We start from the raw sequence: 15,406 nt of genomic DNA on the forward strand, positions 1-15,406 counted from the left end.
TCCCCGTCTCCGGGCCTCTCTTTCCCCATCTTAGCCCCTCTCTTTCCCTGTCTCTTTCCCCATCTCCCGCCTTCTCTTTCCCCGTCTCCTGCTCTCTCTTTCCTCGTCTCCGGGCCTCTCTTTCCCCATCTTAGCCCCTCTCTTTCCCTGTCTCTTTCCCCATCTCCCGCCTTCTCTTTCCCCGTCTCCTGCTCTCTCTTTTCCCATCTTAGCCCCTCTCTTTCCCTGTCTCTTTCCCCGTCTCCTGCCTTCTCTTTCCGCGTCTCCGGGCCTCTCTTTCCCCATCTTAGCCCCTCTCTTTCCTGTCTCTTTCCCCATCTTAGCCCTTCTCTTTCCCTGTCTCTTTCCCCGTCTCACGCCTTCTCTTTCCCGGTCTCTCTCTACCTGTCTCCGGGCCTCTCTGATGGACGCCTCGTAGAACTGGGAGAAGTTCTTCACTTGGCTCCTCAGGCTGTTGTAGTTGCTCTTCATGTTCTTCAGGACAGGCTGGAGCGCGGACAGTCGGCTCTGCATCCCTGTGCATTGCATGATATGGACATGAGCGTCAGCGGTCAGTCTATGGGCCTGCTATACATTATATATACCCCTCTGGACATCCCGTTCCACATCCATAGGTCTAATAGGAGTTGGGCCCCAGTCGAGGCTATAACTGCTGAATCAGACAGCTCAGGATGAACAGAACTGTAGGGAGGAGGGGATTGTGGGAGGACGGTCAGTGGGGACTGGGTCTATCATATGCCCGGTATTGGGTCATATTGCTCAGGGGCTACCATAACCCATAGGTGGAACATATTGGCCGCCATTATTAGTTATAATATATGCAGGCTCCACCCACAGGACTTACCTAAGAGCTGCCGCCTCAGCTGCTCCATGTGCTGCTCCGAGCATTCGGAGGCCTCCTTTATGGCCTCGTCCTTCTGAGCCTCCAGCTCCTGGATCTCCTGCATCAGTTCTTCCTTCAGTTTCCCAATCTGAGACTCGTAAGCCGAAATCTGGAGACGCAGAAAGGAAAGGCTGAGGGTGACGGCACGATACTGGCGACAAGACGCACCCCAAAAAGCAGAATAGGCACTATATTGTACCCCAAAAACCTGCACCCAATATATCATGTCATCTACACCCGAAACATTCAGGGCAAGGACAGTGACAGCAGTCATCTCATTATCATAAAAGGGTGGAGTCAGCAGCAATCTCATTATCATAAAGAGGAGGAGTTAGGCACCATCTCATTATCATAAAAGGGTGGGGTTAATGTTTTAGCATTATTGTAAGAGGTTCCAATAACAGATAACGCCTGTACTGTATTCGGAGCCTCCCCTGACAGTCGGTGAGGTCACAGAGCATGCTCACTACACTCTCCGCTCCTTGGGGTGCAGGTGACCGGGATCCCATTTGCTTTGCCCCCTTATTTCCTGACAATGTCTCATCACAATTCAGATATTGTCTAATAGATTGAGCAGACCGAAGCCTCTATAGAGTGTTTATGGCCCTAACTAGCCTGCCCTATGGGAAGACATCAGGGCACAGCGCGCACTACTAGTCCCAGCATCTGAGAGAGCATGTGCAAGCACTGAGAATATAATATAACCTGCCATATAGCGCCCTCAGGCTGTGCATGTGGGATCTGTATTCATTTTGAGGGCTATAGGAGTGTCCGCGCATGCGCAGGTCGTGCACCTTTGTCAGGAGCATGTGTTCATTGTATAGGCGCTAAGTCCCCCATTGGCAGCACAGTAATGGGTGTCAGTCAGCAGGTAGGGCCTCAGCAACAAAAACAACAACGCCGAGCGGCAAACAGCGCAATACTGGAAACTGAGATGGGTGGGATGAAGGAATCTGGGGCTCCTCAGACTGGTGTGAGGGTGGCGTTGCACCGGATACACAAGTGACTAAGGTGATAACTGATAACTGGTGACATTGCCCCCACCTGGTAGGGTTGTGAAAGTCACAACCACTTTAGAAGACGTATCACACCAATGGCTGCAGCTGCAGATCTCCCCGGCGTCAGGACTCAGGGATCCCGGCGATGCAAATGGTAGATAAAGGAAGCAAAACAAAGGCGCGATCCTTGACGCAGTCCGATGGCCTCGTAGTGACTACAGCGGGCACCAGCTCGAATCCAGGAGCTGCGTCACCTCCTTTAGTAGGGCCCAGAATAGAATAAGATCTACTGTATATAAGCAGCGGGGCGTTGTACTAGAGAGATAATAATCCCATAAAACCCATGGGGTCAGTGCACTGACAAGAATTCCCACTGCAGACACAACCCCCATGAGGTCACATCTGGACTGGTCCTCGTCTCATGTAGTCCATACAATACACCAGTAGGACCATTAGGCCACTGTGGGAAAGATCCAATATGAATAATGGGAACCTAACACAAAGTTTCACGATTCGCCTCTCGGGTCCAGAATTGTTACTTTGACAGTTTTGTGATCAAGTCCATTGATCTGATCCCCCTTCAGATTTGACAAGTTACAGAGGAGGAGGAGGTATTGGATATACAAGTTCAGTCGCGCTCTCCAGGGGTCTGAGCCCTTGGCAAAGTGTAAGATTAAGGAGCCGGCACTCGGGTTTAGTGAACTGTCCGAAATCTTTACAGATCCATTTGCTGACACATTTTATGGCCGCGGTGACTTGTTAGTGCTGACATTGAGCCCAGCATGTATTCAATATTAGTGATTATCTGTGTGTGGGGAGATCTGTACAATCATTCTTCATCTGTACTACTTATATATACATGCCCTGCTCATTCTGATTGTATCACTGCAGCTCTAAGTCCTGTCCCCTCCCCCCATTTTATATATTTTTATATTATTTGATATCACGTTATTATTGGCTCCTTATTATATACAGTATATATATATACACACACACACAGTATACACAGTATATATACACACACACAGTCCTGTTTTATCCCATTCTCTCCATACAGCCCGGTCCTGTTTTATCCCATTCCTTCCATACAGCCCGGTCCTGTTTTATCCCATTCCTTCCATACAGCCCGGTCCTGTTTTATCCCATTCCTTCCATACAGCCCGGTCCTGTTTTATCCCATTCCTTCCATACAGTACGGTCCTGTTTTATCCCATTCCTTCCATACAGCCCGGTCCTGTTTTATCCCATTCCTTCCATACAGTACGGTCCTGTTTTATCCCATTCCTTCCATACAGCCCGGTCCTGTTTTATCCCATTCCTTCCATACAGCCCGGTCCTGTTTTATCCCATTCCTTCCATACAGTACGGTCCTGTTTTATCCCATTTCCTCCATACAGCCCGGTCCTGTTTTATCCCATTCCCTACATACAGCCCGATCCTGTTTTATCCCATTTCCTCCATACAGCCCGGTCCTGTTTTATCCCATTCCCTACATACAGCCGTTCCTGTTTTATCCCATTTCCTCCATACAGCCCGGTCCTGTTTTATCCCATTTCCTCCATACAGCCCGGTCCTGTTTTATCCCATTCCCTCCATACAGCCCGGTCCTGTTTTATCCCATTTCCTCCATACAGCCCGGTCCTGTTTTATCCCATTCCTTCCATACAGTACGGTCCTGTTTTATCCCATTCCTTCCATACAGCCCGGTCCTGTTTTATCCCATTCCTTCCATACAGCCCGGTCCTGTTTTATCCCATTCCTTCCATACAGTACGGTCCTGTTTTATCCCATTTCCTCCATACAGCCCGGTCCTGTTTTATCCCATTCCCTACATACAGCCCGATCCTGTTTTATCCCATTTCCTCCATACAGCCCGGTCCTGTTTTATCCCATTCCCTACATACAGCCGTTCCTGTTTTATCCCATTTCCTCCATACAGCCCGGTCCTGTTTTATCCCATTTCCTCCATACAGCCCGGTCCTGTTTTATCCCATTCCCTCCATACAGCCCGGTCCTGTTTTATCCCATTTCCTCCATACAGCCCGGTCCTGTTTTATCCCATTTCCTCCATACAGCCCGGTCCTGTTTTATCCCATTTCCTCCATACAGTCCGGTCCTGTTTTATCCCATTTCCTCCATACAGTCCGGTCCTGTTTTATCCCATTCCCTACATACAGCCCGGTCCTGTTTTATCCCATTTCCTCCATACAGTCCGGTCCTGTTTTATCCCATTTCCTCCATACAGCCCGGTCCTGTTTTATCCCATTCCCTACATACAGCCGTTCCTGTTTTATCCCATTTCCTCCATACAGCCCGGTCCTGTTTTATCCCATTTCCTCCATACAGCCCGGTCCTGTTTTATCCCATTTCCTCCATACAGCCCGGTCCTGTTTTATCCCATTTCCTCCATACAGCCCGGTCCTGTTTTATCCCATTTCCTCCATACAGCCCGGTCCTGTTTTATCCCATTTCCTCCATACAGTCCGGTCCTGTTTTATCCCATTTCCTCCATACAGCCCGGTCCTGTTTTATCCCATTTCCTCCATACAGCCCGGTCCTGTTTTATCCCATTCCCTCCATACAACCCGGTCCTGTTTTATCCCATTTCCTCCATACAGTCCGGTCCTGTTTTATCCCATTCCCTACATACAGCCCGGTCCTGTTTTATCCCATTTCCTCCATACAGTCCGGTCCTGTTTTATCCCATTCCCTACATACAACCCGGTCCTGTTTTATCCCATTTCCTCCATACAGCCCGGTCCTGTTTTATCCCGTTCCCTCCATACAGCGCTCTCCTATTGGCTTCCCATTGGCCGCACTCTTGTACAGTCTCAGCCCCTCCTCCTCCCTTCAGCAGCCGACACCCTGTAAGGGCTCTCATGCGCATGCGCGGGCTCTCCCCATGCTCTAGTAAGCACCAGAGGGCGGGAACACTTACCGCTCATGCGTATTAGAATAGACAGCACACCAAATCAGCATGGCTGTAGGATATTCTCAGGGCTTGCACATGCTGGGACTAGTAGTGCCGGCTGAGCCCTGTATCTTCCCATAGGCCAGGCTAGTTAGGTGCCGTAAACACTCTAGAGTCTTCGGCCTGCTCAGTCTATTAGTCTTATCCTTTTTTTTTTTTTTTTTTTTTCTTTTTAAGGGATACAAGAAAGTTATGGGAAATAAGAGGGAAATCAAAATCTCTCAAAGCCTCTACCTAGGTGGGGGAGTTTGGTTACCTGTCCATGCCCCACCCCCCAAGCACCTGTCCACGCCCCACCCCCCAGGTACCTGTCCATGCCCTACCTCCCCAGTACTTGTCCATGCCCTACCTCCCCAGTACTTGTCCATGCCCCACCCCCAGGTACCTGTCCATGCCCCACCCCCAGGTACCTGTCCATGCCCCACCCCCAGGTACCTGTCCATGCCCCACCTCCCCCGGTACTTGTCCATGCCCCATCCCCAAGTACCTGTCCATGCCCCACCTCCCCCGGTACTTGTCCATGCCCCCGCCCCCTGGTACCTGTCCATACCCCACCTGGTACTTGTCCATGACCCACCCTCCCGGCACCTGTCCATACTCCCAGGTCAGGACTACTTGGGTTGTGTATGGGGTTTACCTTGGTGTGCAGGGTGCAGGTCAGGTCCTCGGATCTCTGGAGCTGTTCCTGCAGCCGCTGACACTTCTCACTGCTGCCGGACACTTGCTCCTGTAGAGTTTGGTTTCTTTCTTCCGCCTTCTCCAACCTGTGCAGGAGTATTGGGGACTCCACCTCAACCGTCTGTGTGATGTACTGAGAAGGTGGAGACAACGGATTACAGACTGTCCTACAGGAGGAGGTCAAGAGGTACATGCTCCACCCTCCCGTCACCTGTACGTACCCCACCCACCCATCACCTGTACGTACTCCACCCACCCGTCACCTGTACGTACTCCACCCTCCCGTCACCTGTACGTACTCCACCCTCCCGTCACCTGTACGTACTCCACCCACCCGTCACCTGTACGTACTCCACCCACCCGTCACCTGTACTTACCCCACCCACCCGCCACCTCTATGTACTCCACCCACCCGTCACCTGTACGTACTCCACCCACCCGTCACCTGTACGTACCCCACCCACCCGTCACCTGTACGTACTCCACCCACCCGTCACCTGTACGTACTCCACCCACCCGTCACCTGTACGTACCCCACCCACCCGTCACCTGTACGTACTCCACCCACCCGTCACCTGTACGTACCCCACCCACCCGTCACCTGTACGTACCCCACCCACCCGTCACCTGTACGTACTCCACCCACCCGTCACCTGTACGTACTCCACCCACCCGTCACCTGTACGTACCCCACCCACCCGTCACCTGTACGTACCCCACCCACCCGTCACCTGTACGTACCCCACCCACCCGCCACCTCTATGTACTCCACCCACCCGTCACCTGTACGTACCCCACCCACCCGTCACCTGTACGTACCCCACTCACCCGTCACCTGTACGTACCCCACCCACCCGTCACCTGTACGTACCCCACCCACCCGTCACCTGTACGTACCCCACCCTCCCGTCACCTGTACGTACCCCACCCTCCCGTCACCTGTACGTACCCCACCCTCCCGTCACCTGTACGTACTCCACCCTCCCGTCACCTGTATGTACTCCACCCACCCATCACTTATACGTACCCCACCCTCCCATCACCTGTACGTACTCCACCCTCCCGTCACCTGTACATCCGGAGGTCTGTTTTTTTCACTTTCTAATGACAGTTTCAGTCTTTCGACCTTCTCCTCCAGCTGACGGGTTTCTTCTTCTTTGCGCCATTGTAGATTGTCCATGTGACCCTTGGTATAAACCAGCTGCTCCACCTTCTCCTGCAGAGACGTCTCCAGGTGATGAACCTTACTCCGTAGGTCTTCGTTCTCCTGCATGGGAACAGCCCAGGATATGTACAGCCAGCCCCATATATCACCCTACATATCCCTGGACACACGTCATATACAGTACATTAGTTATACTTCTCTATACACTCCATATATATTATCTATCATCCTCTATACATCCCATATATATCCTCCTACTAATATTATACATGTGACAGTTTGGATGTTTGTTTCCCAATCACAGAACCCACTGAGTTGATTTGGATGAGATTTGTCCCATAGATAATCTGTAACCTGGAGTAACACATCGGCTACTTTGTATCCTGGTAAATGACATGGCTTCACTACTGTTCTGGATACTTTGTATCCCGGTAAATGACATGGCTTCACTACTGTTCTGGATTTATGGTCACATACTATATTACACTGCTCCTGCAGCCGCTTATCTAAGGTCCCAGGGTCTGTTATCTCTCTATGTAACACTCAGCTAACCCGCCGTCCATTGTGTACAAGCATCTGCATATTATCTGATCTGCTCCAGGCAGTACTGACACACTGGAGGGGAAATCACCTTTACTCCACATTGGCAGTTTGCTGATATTAAACATGGCGGGAAAAAGAAAATCTAATTTGTCGCAAACACCGAGATCTATGAAGGAGCCAGAAGTCACAGAGTTCTCCTCAAGCGGAGCTGACGGGATCATTAGCACCAACAACACGCTCATTATATGGTGTCCCAGCGAGCTGCTGAGATACCGGAACAATCACAGGCACAGCGCGAGGAACAAGTTCAGCAGCAGGACAGCTTAAGAGCTGCTGAAACGCCAGAGCAGGCAAACCATCGACAGCAGCAATTTGCTGAATATAGGCGGATCATCGACACCAACAACACGCAGATGACGTCGCGGGCAGGGGCTAGTTATCTATAATTCTCCATACATCTCATATATACTATCTATCATCTCTCTATACATCCCTTTGCCCCTATACCTTGAGGAGTTGTGTGGACGGCTGGCTGTTGACGGCAGCGAGCTTCTCCAGCAGTCCTTGGGTCACATTCAGATTTTGCTTCAGACTCTGATTCTCCACTGACAGGTTCTGGATCTGCTTCTCTGAGTCGGTGACGCCCTGTAAATAGTGATGATGTAACGGGTGGAGCGGTGATGTCATCACGATGTATTCTGCAGGACGATGACCAGTAGCACGTCTATATCTAGTGGGATGTATAGGTGACACATGGCACAGTATATCACATGCACCTTACGTGGCCGCTTATACACCCGCAGGACATATAATAGAATCGGCGCTAACAACAGCCGGAGTGCGGTACAACCTGTAAGACCTGTCTCTGGAGATACTGCCAAGACTTGGCCAATCGCCGCTCACTCACCATTTCTGCCCTCAGCTGGGACAACTCCTCCTCCCGCTCCTGGATCTTCCCCTTTAATTCTTCAATCTAAAAAATCCAATCCAAAATCATAAGAATGGATAACACAGGATACAGCGACCGTCCAATCTCCCCCACTGTATATCCATACGCCCCTCCCCCACTGTATATCCATAAGCCCCTCCCCCACAATGTATCTATAGGCTCCTCCCCTACCGTGTATCCATAAGCTCCTCCCCCACCGTGTATCCATAAGCTCCTCCCCCACCGTGTATCCATAAGCTCCTCCCCTACTGTGTATCCATAAGCTCCTCCCTTACCGTGTATCCATAAGCTCCTCCCCCACGGTGTATCCATAAGCTCCTCCCCCACCGTGTATCCATAAGCTCCTCCCCCACAATGTATCCATAAGCTCCTCCCCTACCATGTATCCATAAGCTCCTCCCCACAATGTATCCATAAGCTCTTCCCCCACAGTGTATCTGTAAGCTCCCCCCACTGTGTATCCATAAGCTCCTCCCCTACCATGTATCCATAAGCTCCTCCCCCACCGTGTATCCATAAGCTCCTCCCCCACAGTGTATCCATAAGCTCCTCCCCCACAGTGTATCCATAAGCTCCTCCCCCACCGTGTATCCATAAGCTCCTCCCCCACTGTGTATCCATAAGCCCCTCCCCTACCATGTATCCATAAGCTCCTCCTCCACAGTGTATCCATAAGCTCCTCCCCCACCGTGTATCCATAAGCTTCTCCCCCACAGTGTATCCATAAGCCCCTCCCCACAGAGCAGCAACCGTCCAATCACCAGTCACTAGACTGAGTAGTGCCCAAGGAGTATCCTATCATCAGTACTCACCCATCATCCCGCCTCTAGCAGCAGCACACCCATCATCCCGCCTCTAGCAGCAGCAAACCCATCATCCCGCCTCTAGTAGCAGCACACCCATCATCCCGCCTCTAGTAGCAGCACACCCATCATCCCGCCTCTACCAGCAGCACACCCATCATCTCGCCTCTAGCAGCAGCACACCCATCATCCCACCTCTAGCAGCAGCAAACCCATCATCCCGCCTCTAGTAGCAGCACACCCATCATCCCGCCTCTAGCAGCAGCACACCCATCATCCCGCCTCTAGCAGCAGCACACCCATCATGCCGCCTCTAGCAGCAGCACACCCATCATCCCATTACTAACAGCAGCACACCCATCATCCCGCCTCTAGCAGCAGCACACCCATCATCTCGCCTCTAGCAGCAGCACACCCATCATCCCGCCTCTAGCAGCAGCACACCCATCATCCCGCCTCTAGCAGAAGCAGACCCATCATCCCGCCACTAGCAGCAGCACACCCATCATCCCATTACTAACAGCAGCACACCCATCATCCCATTACTAACAGCAGCACACCCATCATCCCATTACTAGCAGCAGCACACCCATCATCCCGCCTCTAGCATTAGCACACCCATCATCCCATTACTAACAGAAGCACACCCATCATCCCATTACTAGCAGCAGCACACCCATCATCCTGCCTCTAGCAATAGCACACCCATCATCCCATTACTAACAGCAGCACACCCATCATCCCATTACTAACAGCAGCACACCCATCATCCCATTACTAACAGCAGCACACCCATCATCCCATTACTAACAGCAGCACACCCATCATCCCATTACTAGCATCAGCACACCCATCATCCCGCCTCTAGCAGCAGCACACCCATCATCCCGCCTCCAGCAGCAGCACACCCATCATCCCATCTCTAGTAGCAGCACACCCAACATCCCGCCTCTAGCAGCAGCACACCCATCATCCCGCCTCTAGCTGCCGCACACCCATCATCTCGCCTCTAGCAGCAGCACACCCATCATCCCATTACTAACAGCAGCACACCCATCATCCAGCCTCTAGCAGCAGCACACCCATCATCCCATTACTAGCAGCAGTACACCCATCATCCCGCCTCTAGCAGCAGCACACCCATCATCCCGCCTCTAGCAGCAGCACACCCATCATCCCGCCTCTAGCATTAGCACACCCATCATCCCATTACTAACAGCAGCACACCCATCATCCCATTACTAGCAGCAGCACACCCATCATCTCGCCACTAGCAGCAGCACACCCATCATCCCGCCTCTAGCAGCAGCACACCCATCATGCCGCCTCTAGCAGCAGCACACCCATCATCCCGCCTCTAGCAGCAGCACACCCATCATCCCATTACTAAAAGCAGCACACCCATCATCCCGCCTCTAATAGTAGCACAACCATCATCCCATTACTAACAGCAGCACACCCATCATCCCATTACTAGAAGCAGTACACCCATCATCCCGCCTCTAGCAGCAGCACCCCCATCATCCCGCCTCTAGCAGCAGCACACCCATCATCCCGCCTCTAGCAACGGCACACCCATCAACCCGCCTTTAGCAGCAGCACACCCATCATCACGCCACTAGCAGCAGCACACCCATCATCCCGCCTCTAGCAGCAGCACCCCCATCATCCCGCCTCTAGCAGCAGCACACCCAACATCCCGCCTCTAGCAGCAGAACACCCATCATCCCATTACTAACAGCAGCACACGAATCATCCTGCCTCTAGCAGCAGCACACCCATCATCCCATTACTAACAGCAGCACACCCATCATCCCATTACTAACAGCAGCACACCCATCATCCCGCCTCTAGCAGCAGCACACCCATCATCTCGCCTCTAGCAGCAGCATACCCATCATCCCACCTCTAGCAGCAGCACACCCATCATCCCATTACTAACAGCAGCACATCCATCATCCCGCCTCTAGCAGCAGCACACCAATCATCCCGCCTCTAGCATTAGCACACCCATCATCCTGCCACTAGCAGCAGCACACCCATCATCCCGCCTCCATTAGCAGCACACCCATCCTCTCACCTGTTGATTCAGGGTGCTGGACACTTGCTGTTGCACCTTGTCCTTCTGCTCTATGTCTTGCTTCAGTTCTCCCACCTCCTCCTGTAATTGGGCTCTCTCCAGCTGCAAAACACTGATCGACTCCACCAGCTTGTGGACGCCCACAGGGGGCAACGTGGAGATGGGGTGAGCAACACAGAGGACTCCTGGAGGGGCAATTATGTAAGTACTCACTGCCATGTACTGACCTCCCTGCACCATCTCCACCGGACTTTGCCCCCGCTCAGATGACTATATACAGGCCTATAAGTTCTGCATAATACAGGAAGGGCTATAGGGGGCGCTCTCTGCCCATAACTGATTTTTGTGGTCACAGAATTTATTTTATCCTCACGTAATAATTTTTAGTTATTTTGTCAGACAGTTTGTGTATGTGAGTGTGAACAGGAACCAGAAATCCCACCCTGTCCTTGTGCAGGACGCAGGGTCATGCGGACACATAGCTTGTGTGACAGATTTTGTCATGGTGCCCCCTGGGTGTTACCTCCAGCAGTCTCACCACTCTGCAGTCTCTCCAGGACACTCTGCTGCTCACAGATGACGCTCTCCAGGCTCTCGATCAGACTCATCTTGTCTTTCATGCGTTGCTTGTAGACCTCTCGGAGACTTCTCAGCTGCTTCTTGCGGCGACGCTCTTCCCGCTGCAGCTGGACGCGATACTCCTGAGCCTTGCCCTGCAGCCGCTGCATCTGGGAGTAATGCTCCAGGAAGGTGATGAGATGAGACATGACGGTGAGGAGCGGGGAGGTCGGCTGAGGAAGACCAAGGACATCAGGATGGGGGGTGACTACAGATCACAGGGTACATGACAGGAGGAGGAGTAATGAAGGGTCTACGAGTGGTGTCACCTTGTCCGGGCTGATGGCTGACGGCTGATCCGCTGCTGATGCCTGCTTAAAAGCCAAAAATTCAGAGAGTGGGGAGCTGATGTCCCCCAAGAGAGGGTCCCCAAATCCTGCAGCCTCATCCTCTGAGCCAGAGGTCCCGCTACTGTCATCACTGCCTGTAGGAGGAGAACCAGAAGAGAAGAATCATCTGGTCAGCTGGAGTCAGCCCCCTCACCTGTCAGGTCCACCCATGTAATAAGACTCACCTGAGCCAGGAGACCAGGAGTCAGCCCCCTTACCTGTCAGGTCCACCCCGGTAATAAGACTCACCTGAGCCAAGTTATCAGGAGTCAGCCCCCTTACCTGTCAGGTCCAACCCGGTAATAAGACTCACCTGAGCCAAGTGATCAGGAGTCAGCCCCCTTACCTGTCAGGTCCACCCCGGTAATAAGACTCACCTGAGCCAGGTGATCAGGAGTCATCCCCCTCATCTGTCAGGTCCACCCCGGTAATAAGACTCACCTGAGCCAGGTGATCAGAAGTCAGCCCCCTCACCTGTCAGGTCCACCCATGTAATAAGACTCACCTGAGCCAGGTGATCAGGAGTCAGCCCCCTTACCTGTCAGGTCCACCCCGGTAATAAGACTCATCTGAACCAGGTGATCAGGAGACAGCCCCTCACCTGTCAGGTCCACCCATGTAATAAGACTCACCTGAGCCCCAGGTAATCAGGAGTCAGCCCCCTTACCTGTCAGGTCCACTCCTGTAATAAGACTCACCTGAGCAAGGTGATCAGGAGTCAGCCCCCCCACCTGTCAGGTCCACCCCGGTAATAACACTCACTTGAACCAGGTGACCAGGAGTCAGCCCCCTCACCTGTCAGGTCCACCCATGTAATAAGACTCACCTGAGCCAGGTGATCGGGAGTCAGCCCCCTCACCTGTCAGGTCCTCCCCTGTGGTAAGACTCACCTGAGCCAGGTGATCAGGAGTCATCCCCCTCACCTGTCAGGTCCACTCATGTAATAAGACTCACCTGAGCAAGGTGACCAGGAGTCAGCCCCCTCACCTGTCAGGTCCACCCATGTAATAAGACTCACCTGAGATGATCAGGAGATCTGAACTCATTGTCGCCAGTTTGCTATGCCCCAACCTGACCTATAACCCCTCCCCCAGGTAATCAGGATGGATATATAGCTGAATATACTTACTTTCTAGCTCATCCAGCTCCGCCCACAATGCATGGTTCTTGGACTTAGTTGCTCCTTTGTCCGTTTCTTCACCCTATATGAGAGAGTACAATAGATTGGTGAGAGCCCGATATCTCCCCTGAGGCTTCCACAGGTCAGGTGCTCATGTATGGCAGCAGATCTCACCAGAGTGACAGTGCGGTATGATTTATATCACCAGTCACCGACAAATCTACCAACCTGCACCAACAATAGAGACAAGATGGCGTAGAGAAGTGAATACGAAGTCAGTGCTGGTGATCTAGATAATAATGATACTGCCATATACTGCTATATAAAGGACACATAATACTGCTAAAAACTGCACACATAACACTGCCATATAATGCACACATAATACTGCTATATACTGCACACATAATACTGCTATATACTGCACACATAATACTGCTATATACTGCACACATAATACTGCTATATACTGCACACATAACACTGCCATATAATGCACACATAATACTGCCATATACTGCACACATAATACTGCTATATACTGCACACCTAACACTGCCATATAATGCACACATAATACTGCCATATACTGCACACATAATACTGCACACATAATACTGCCATATAATGCACACATAAAACTGCCATATACTGCACACATAATACTGCTATATACTGGACACATAATACTGCCATATACTGCACATATAATACTGCACACACAATACTGCTATATACTGTACACATAATACTGCCATATACTGCACACATAATACAGCACACATAATACTGCTATATACTGTACACATACTGCCATATACTGCACACATAATACTGCCATATACTGCACACATAATACTGCCATATACTGGACACATAATACTGACATATACTGCCATATACTGCACACATAATCCTGCCATATACTGCACACACAATACTGCCATATACTGCACACATAATACTGCCATATACTGCACACATAATACTGCTATATACTGCACACATAATACTGCTATATACTGCACACATAATACTGCTATATACTGCACACATAATACTGCTATATACTGCACACATAATACTGCTATATACTGCACACATAATACTGCTATATACTGCACACACAATACTGCTATATACTGCACACACAATACTGCTATATACTGCACACATAATACTGCTATATACTGCACACACAATACTGCTATATACTGCACACATAATACTGCCATATACTGCACACATAATACTGCCATATACTGCCATATACTGCACACATAATACTGCCATATACTGCTATATACTGCACACATAATACTGCCATATACTGCACACATAATACTGCCATATACTGCCATATACTGCACACATAATCCTGCCATATACTGCACACATAATACTGCCATATACTGCACACACAATACTGCCATATACTGCACACATAATACTGTCATATACTGCACACATAATACTGCTATATACTGCACACATAATACTGCTATATACTGCACACACAATACTGCTATATACTGCACACATAATACTGCCATATACTGCACACATAATACTGCCATATACTGCCATATACTGCACACATAATACTGCCATATACTGCTATATACTGCACACATAATACTGCCACATACTGCACACATAATACTGCCATATACTGCCATATACTGCACACATAATACTGCCATATACTGCACACACAATACTGCCATATACTGCACACATAATACTGCTATATACTGCACACATAATACTGCACACACAATACTGCTATATACTGTACACATAATACTGCTATATACTGCACACATAATACTGCACACACAATACTGCTATATACTGTACACATAATACTGCCATATACTGCACACACAATACTGCCATATACTGCACACATAATACTGCTATATACTGCACACACAATACTGCCATATACTGCACACATAATACTGCCATATACTGCACACACAATACTGCCATATACTGCACACATAATCCTGCCATATACTGCACACATAATACTGCCATATACTGCACACATAATACTGCACACACAATACTGCTATATACTGTACACATAATACTGCTATATACTGCACACATAATACTGCACACACAATACTGCTATATACTGTACACATAATACTGCCATATACTGCACACACAATACTGCCATATACTGCACACATAATCCTGCCATATACTGCACACACAATACTGCCATATACTGCACACATAATACTGCCATATACTG

At 50.3% G+C, this 15,406-nt stretch overlaps 1 protein-coding gene across 1 annotated transcript in view; it reads right to left on the reverse strand.

Moving 5' to 3' along the window:
• The window catches only part of LOC142200021 (uncharacterized), a 39,335-nt gene that overhangs the window by 11,160 nt on the left and 12,769 nt on the right, over positions 1 to 15,406 (reverse strand). The window contains exons 2-11 of the mRNA XM_075270020.1: positions 13,147 to 13,219; positions 11,958 to 12,112; positions 11,609 to 11,861; positions 11,071 to 11,255; positions 8,146 to 8,211; positions 7,746 to 7,883; positions 6,600 to 6,797; positions 5,490 to 5,663; positions 845 to 992; positions 385 to 515 (exon numbers count right to left, since the gene is read on the reverse strand). Coding sequence (XP_075126121.1) covers positions 385 to 515; positions 845 to 992; positions 5,490 to 5,663; positions 6,600 to 6,797; positions 7,746 to 7,883; positions 8,146 to 8,211; positions 11,071 to 11,255; positions 11,609 to 11,861; positions 11,958 to 12,112; positions 13,147 to 13,219 — 1,521 coding nt within the window. The remainder of the gene's footprint in view (positions 1 to 384; positions 516 to 844; positions 993 to 5,489; positions 5,664 to 6,599; positions 6,798 to 7,745; positions 7,884 to 8,145; positions 8,212 to 11,070; positions 11,256 to 11,608; positions 11,862 to 11,957; positions 12,113 to 13,146; positions 13,220 to 15,406) is intronic.

The sequence above is a fragment of the Leptodactylus fuscus genome, chromosome 4 (genome assembly GCF_031893055.1).
Source record: "Leptodactylus fuscus isolate aLepFus1 chromosome 4, aLepFus1.hap2, whole genome shotgun sequence".
Taxonomy (NCBI): domain Eukaryota; kingdom Metazoa; phylum Chordata; class Amphibia; order Anura; family Leptodactylidae; genus Leptodactylus; species Leptodactylus fuscus.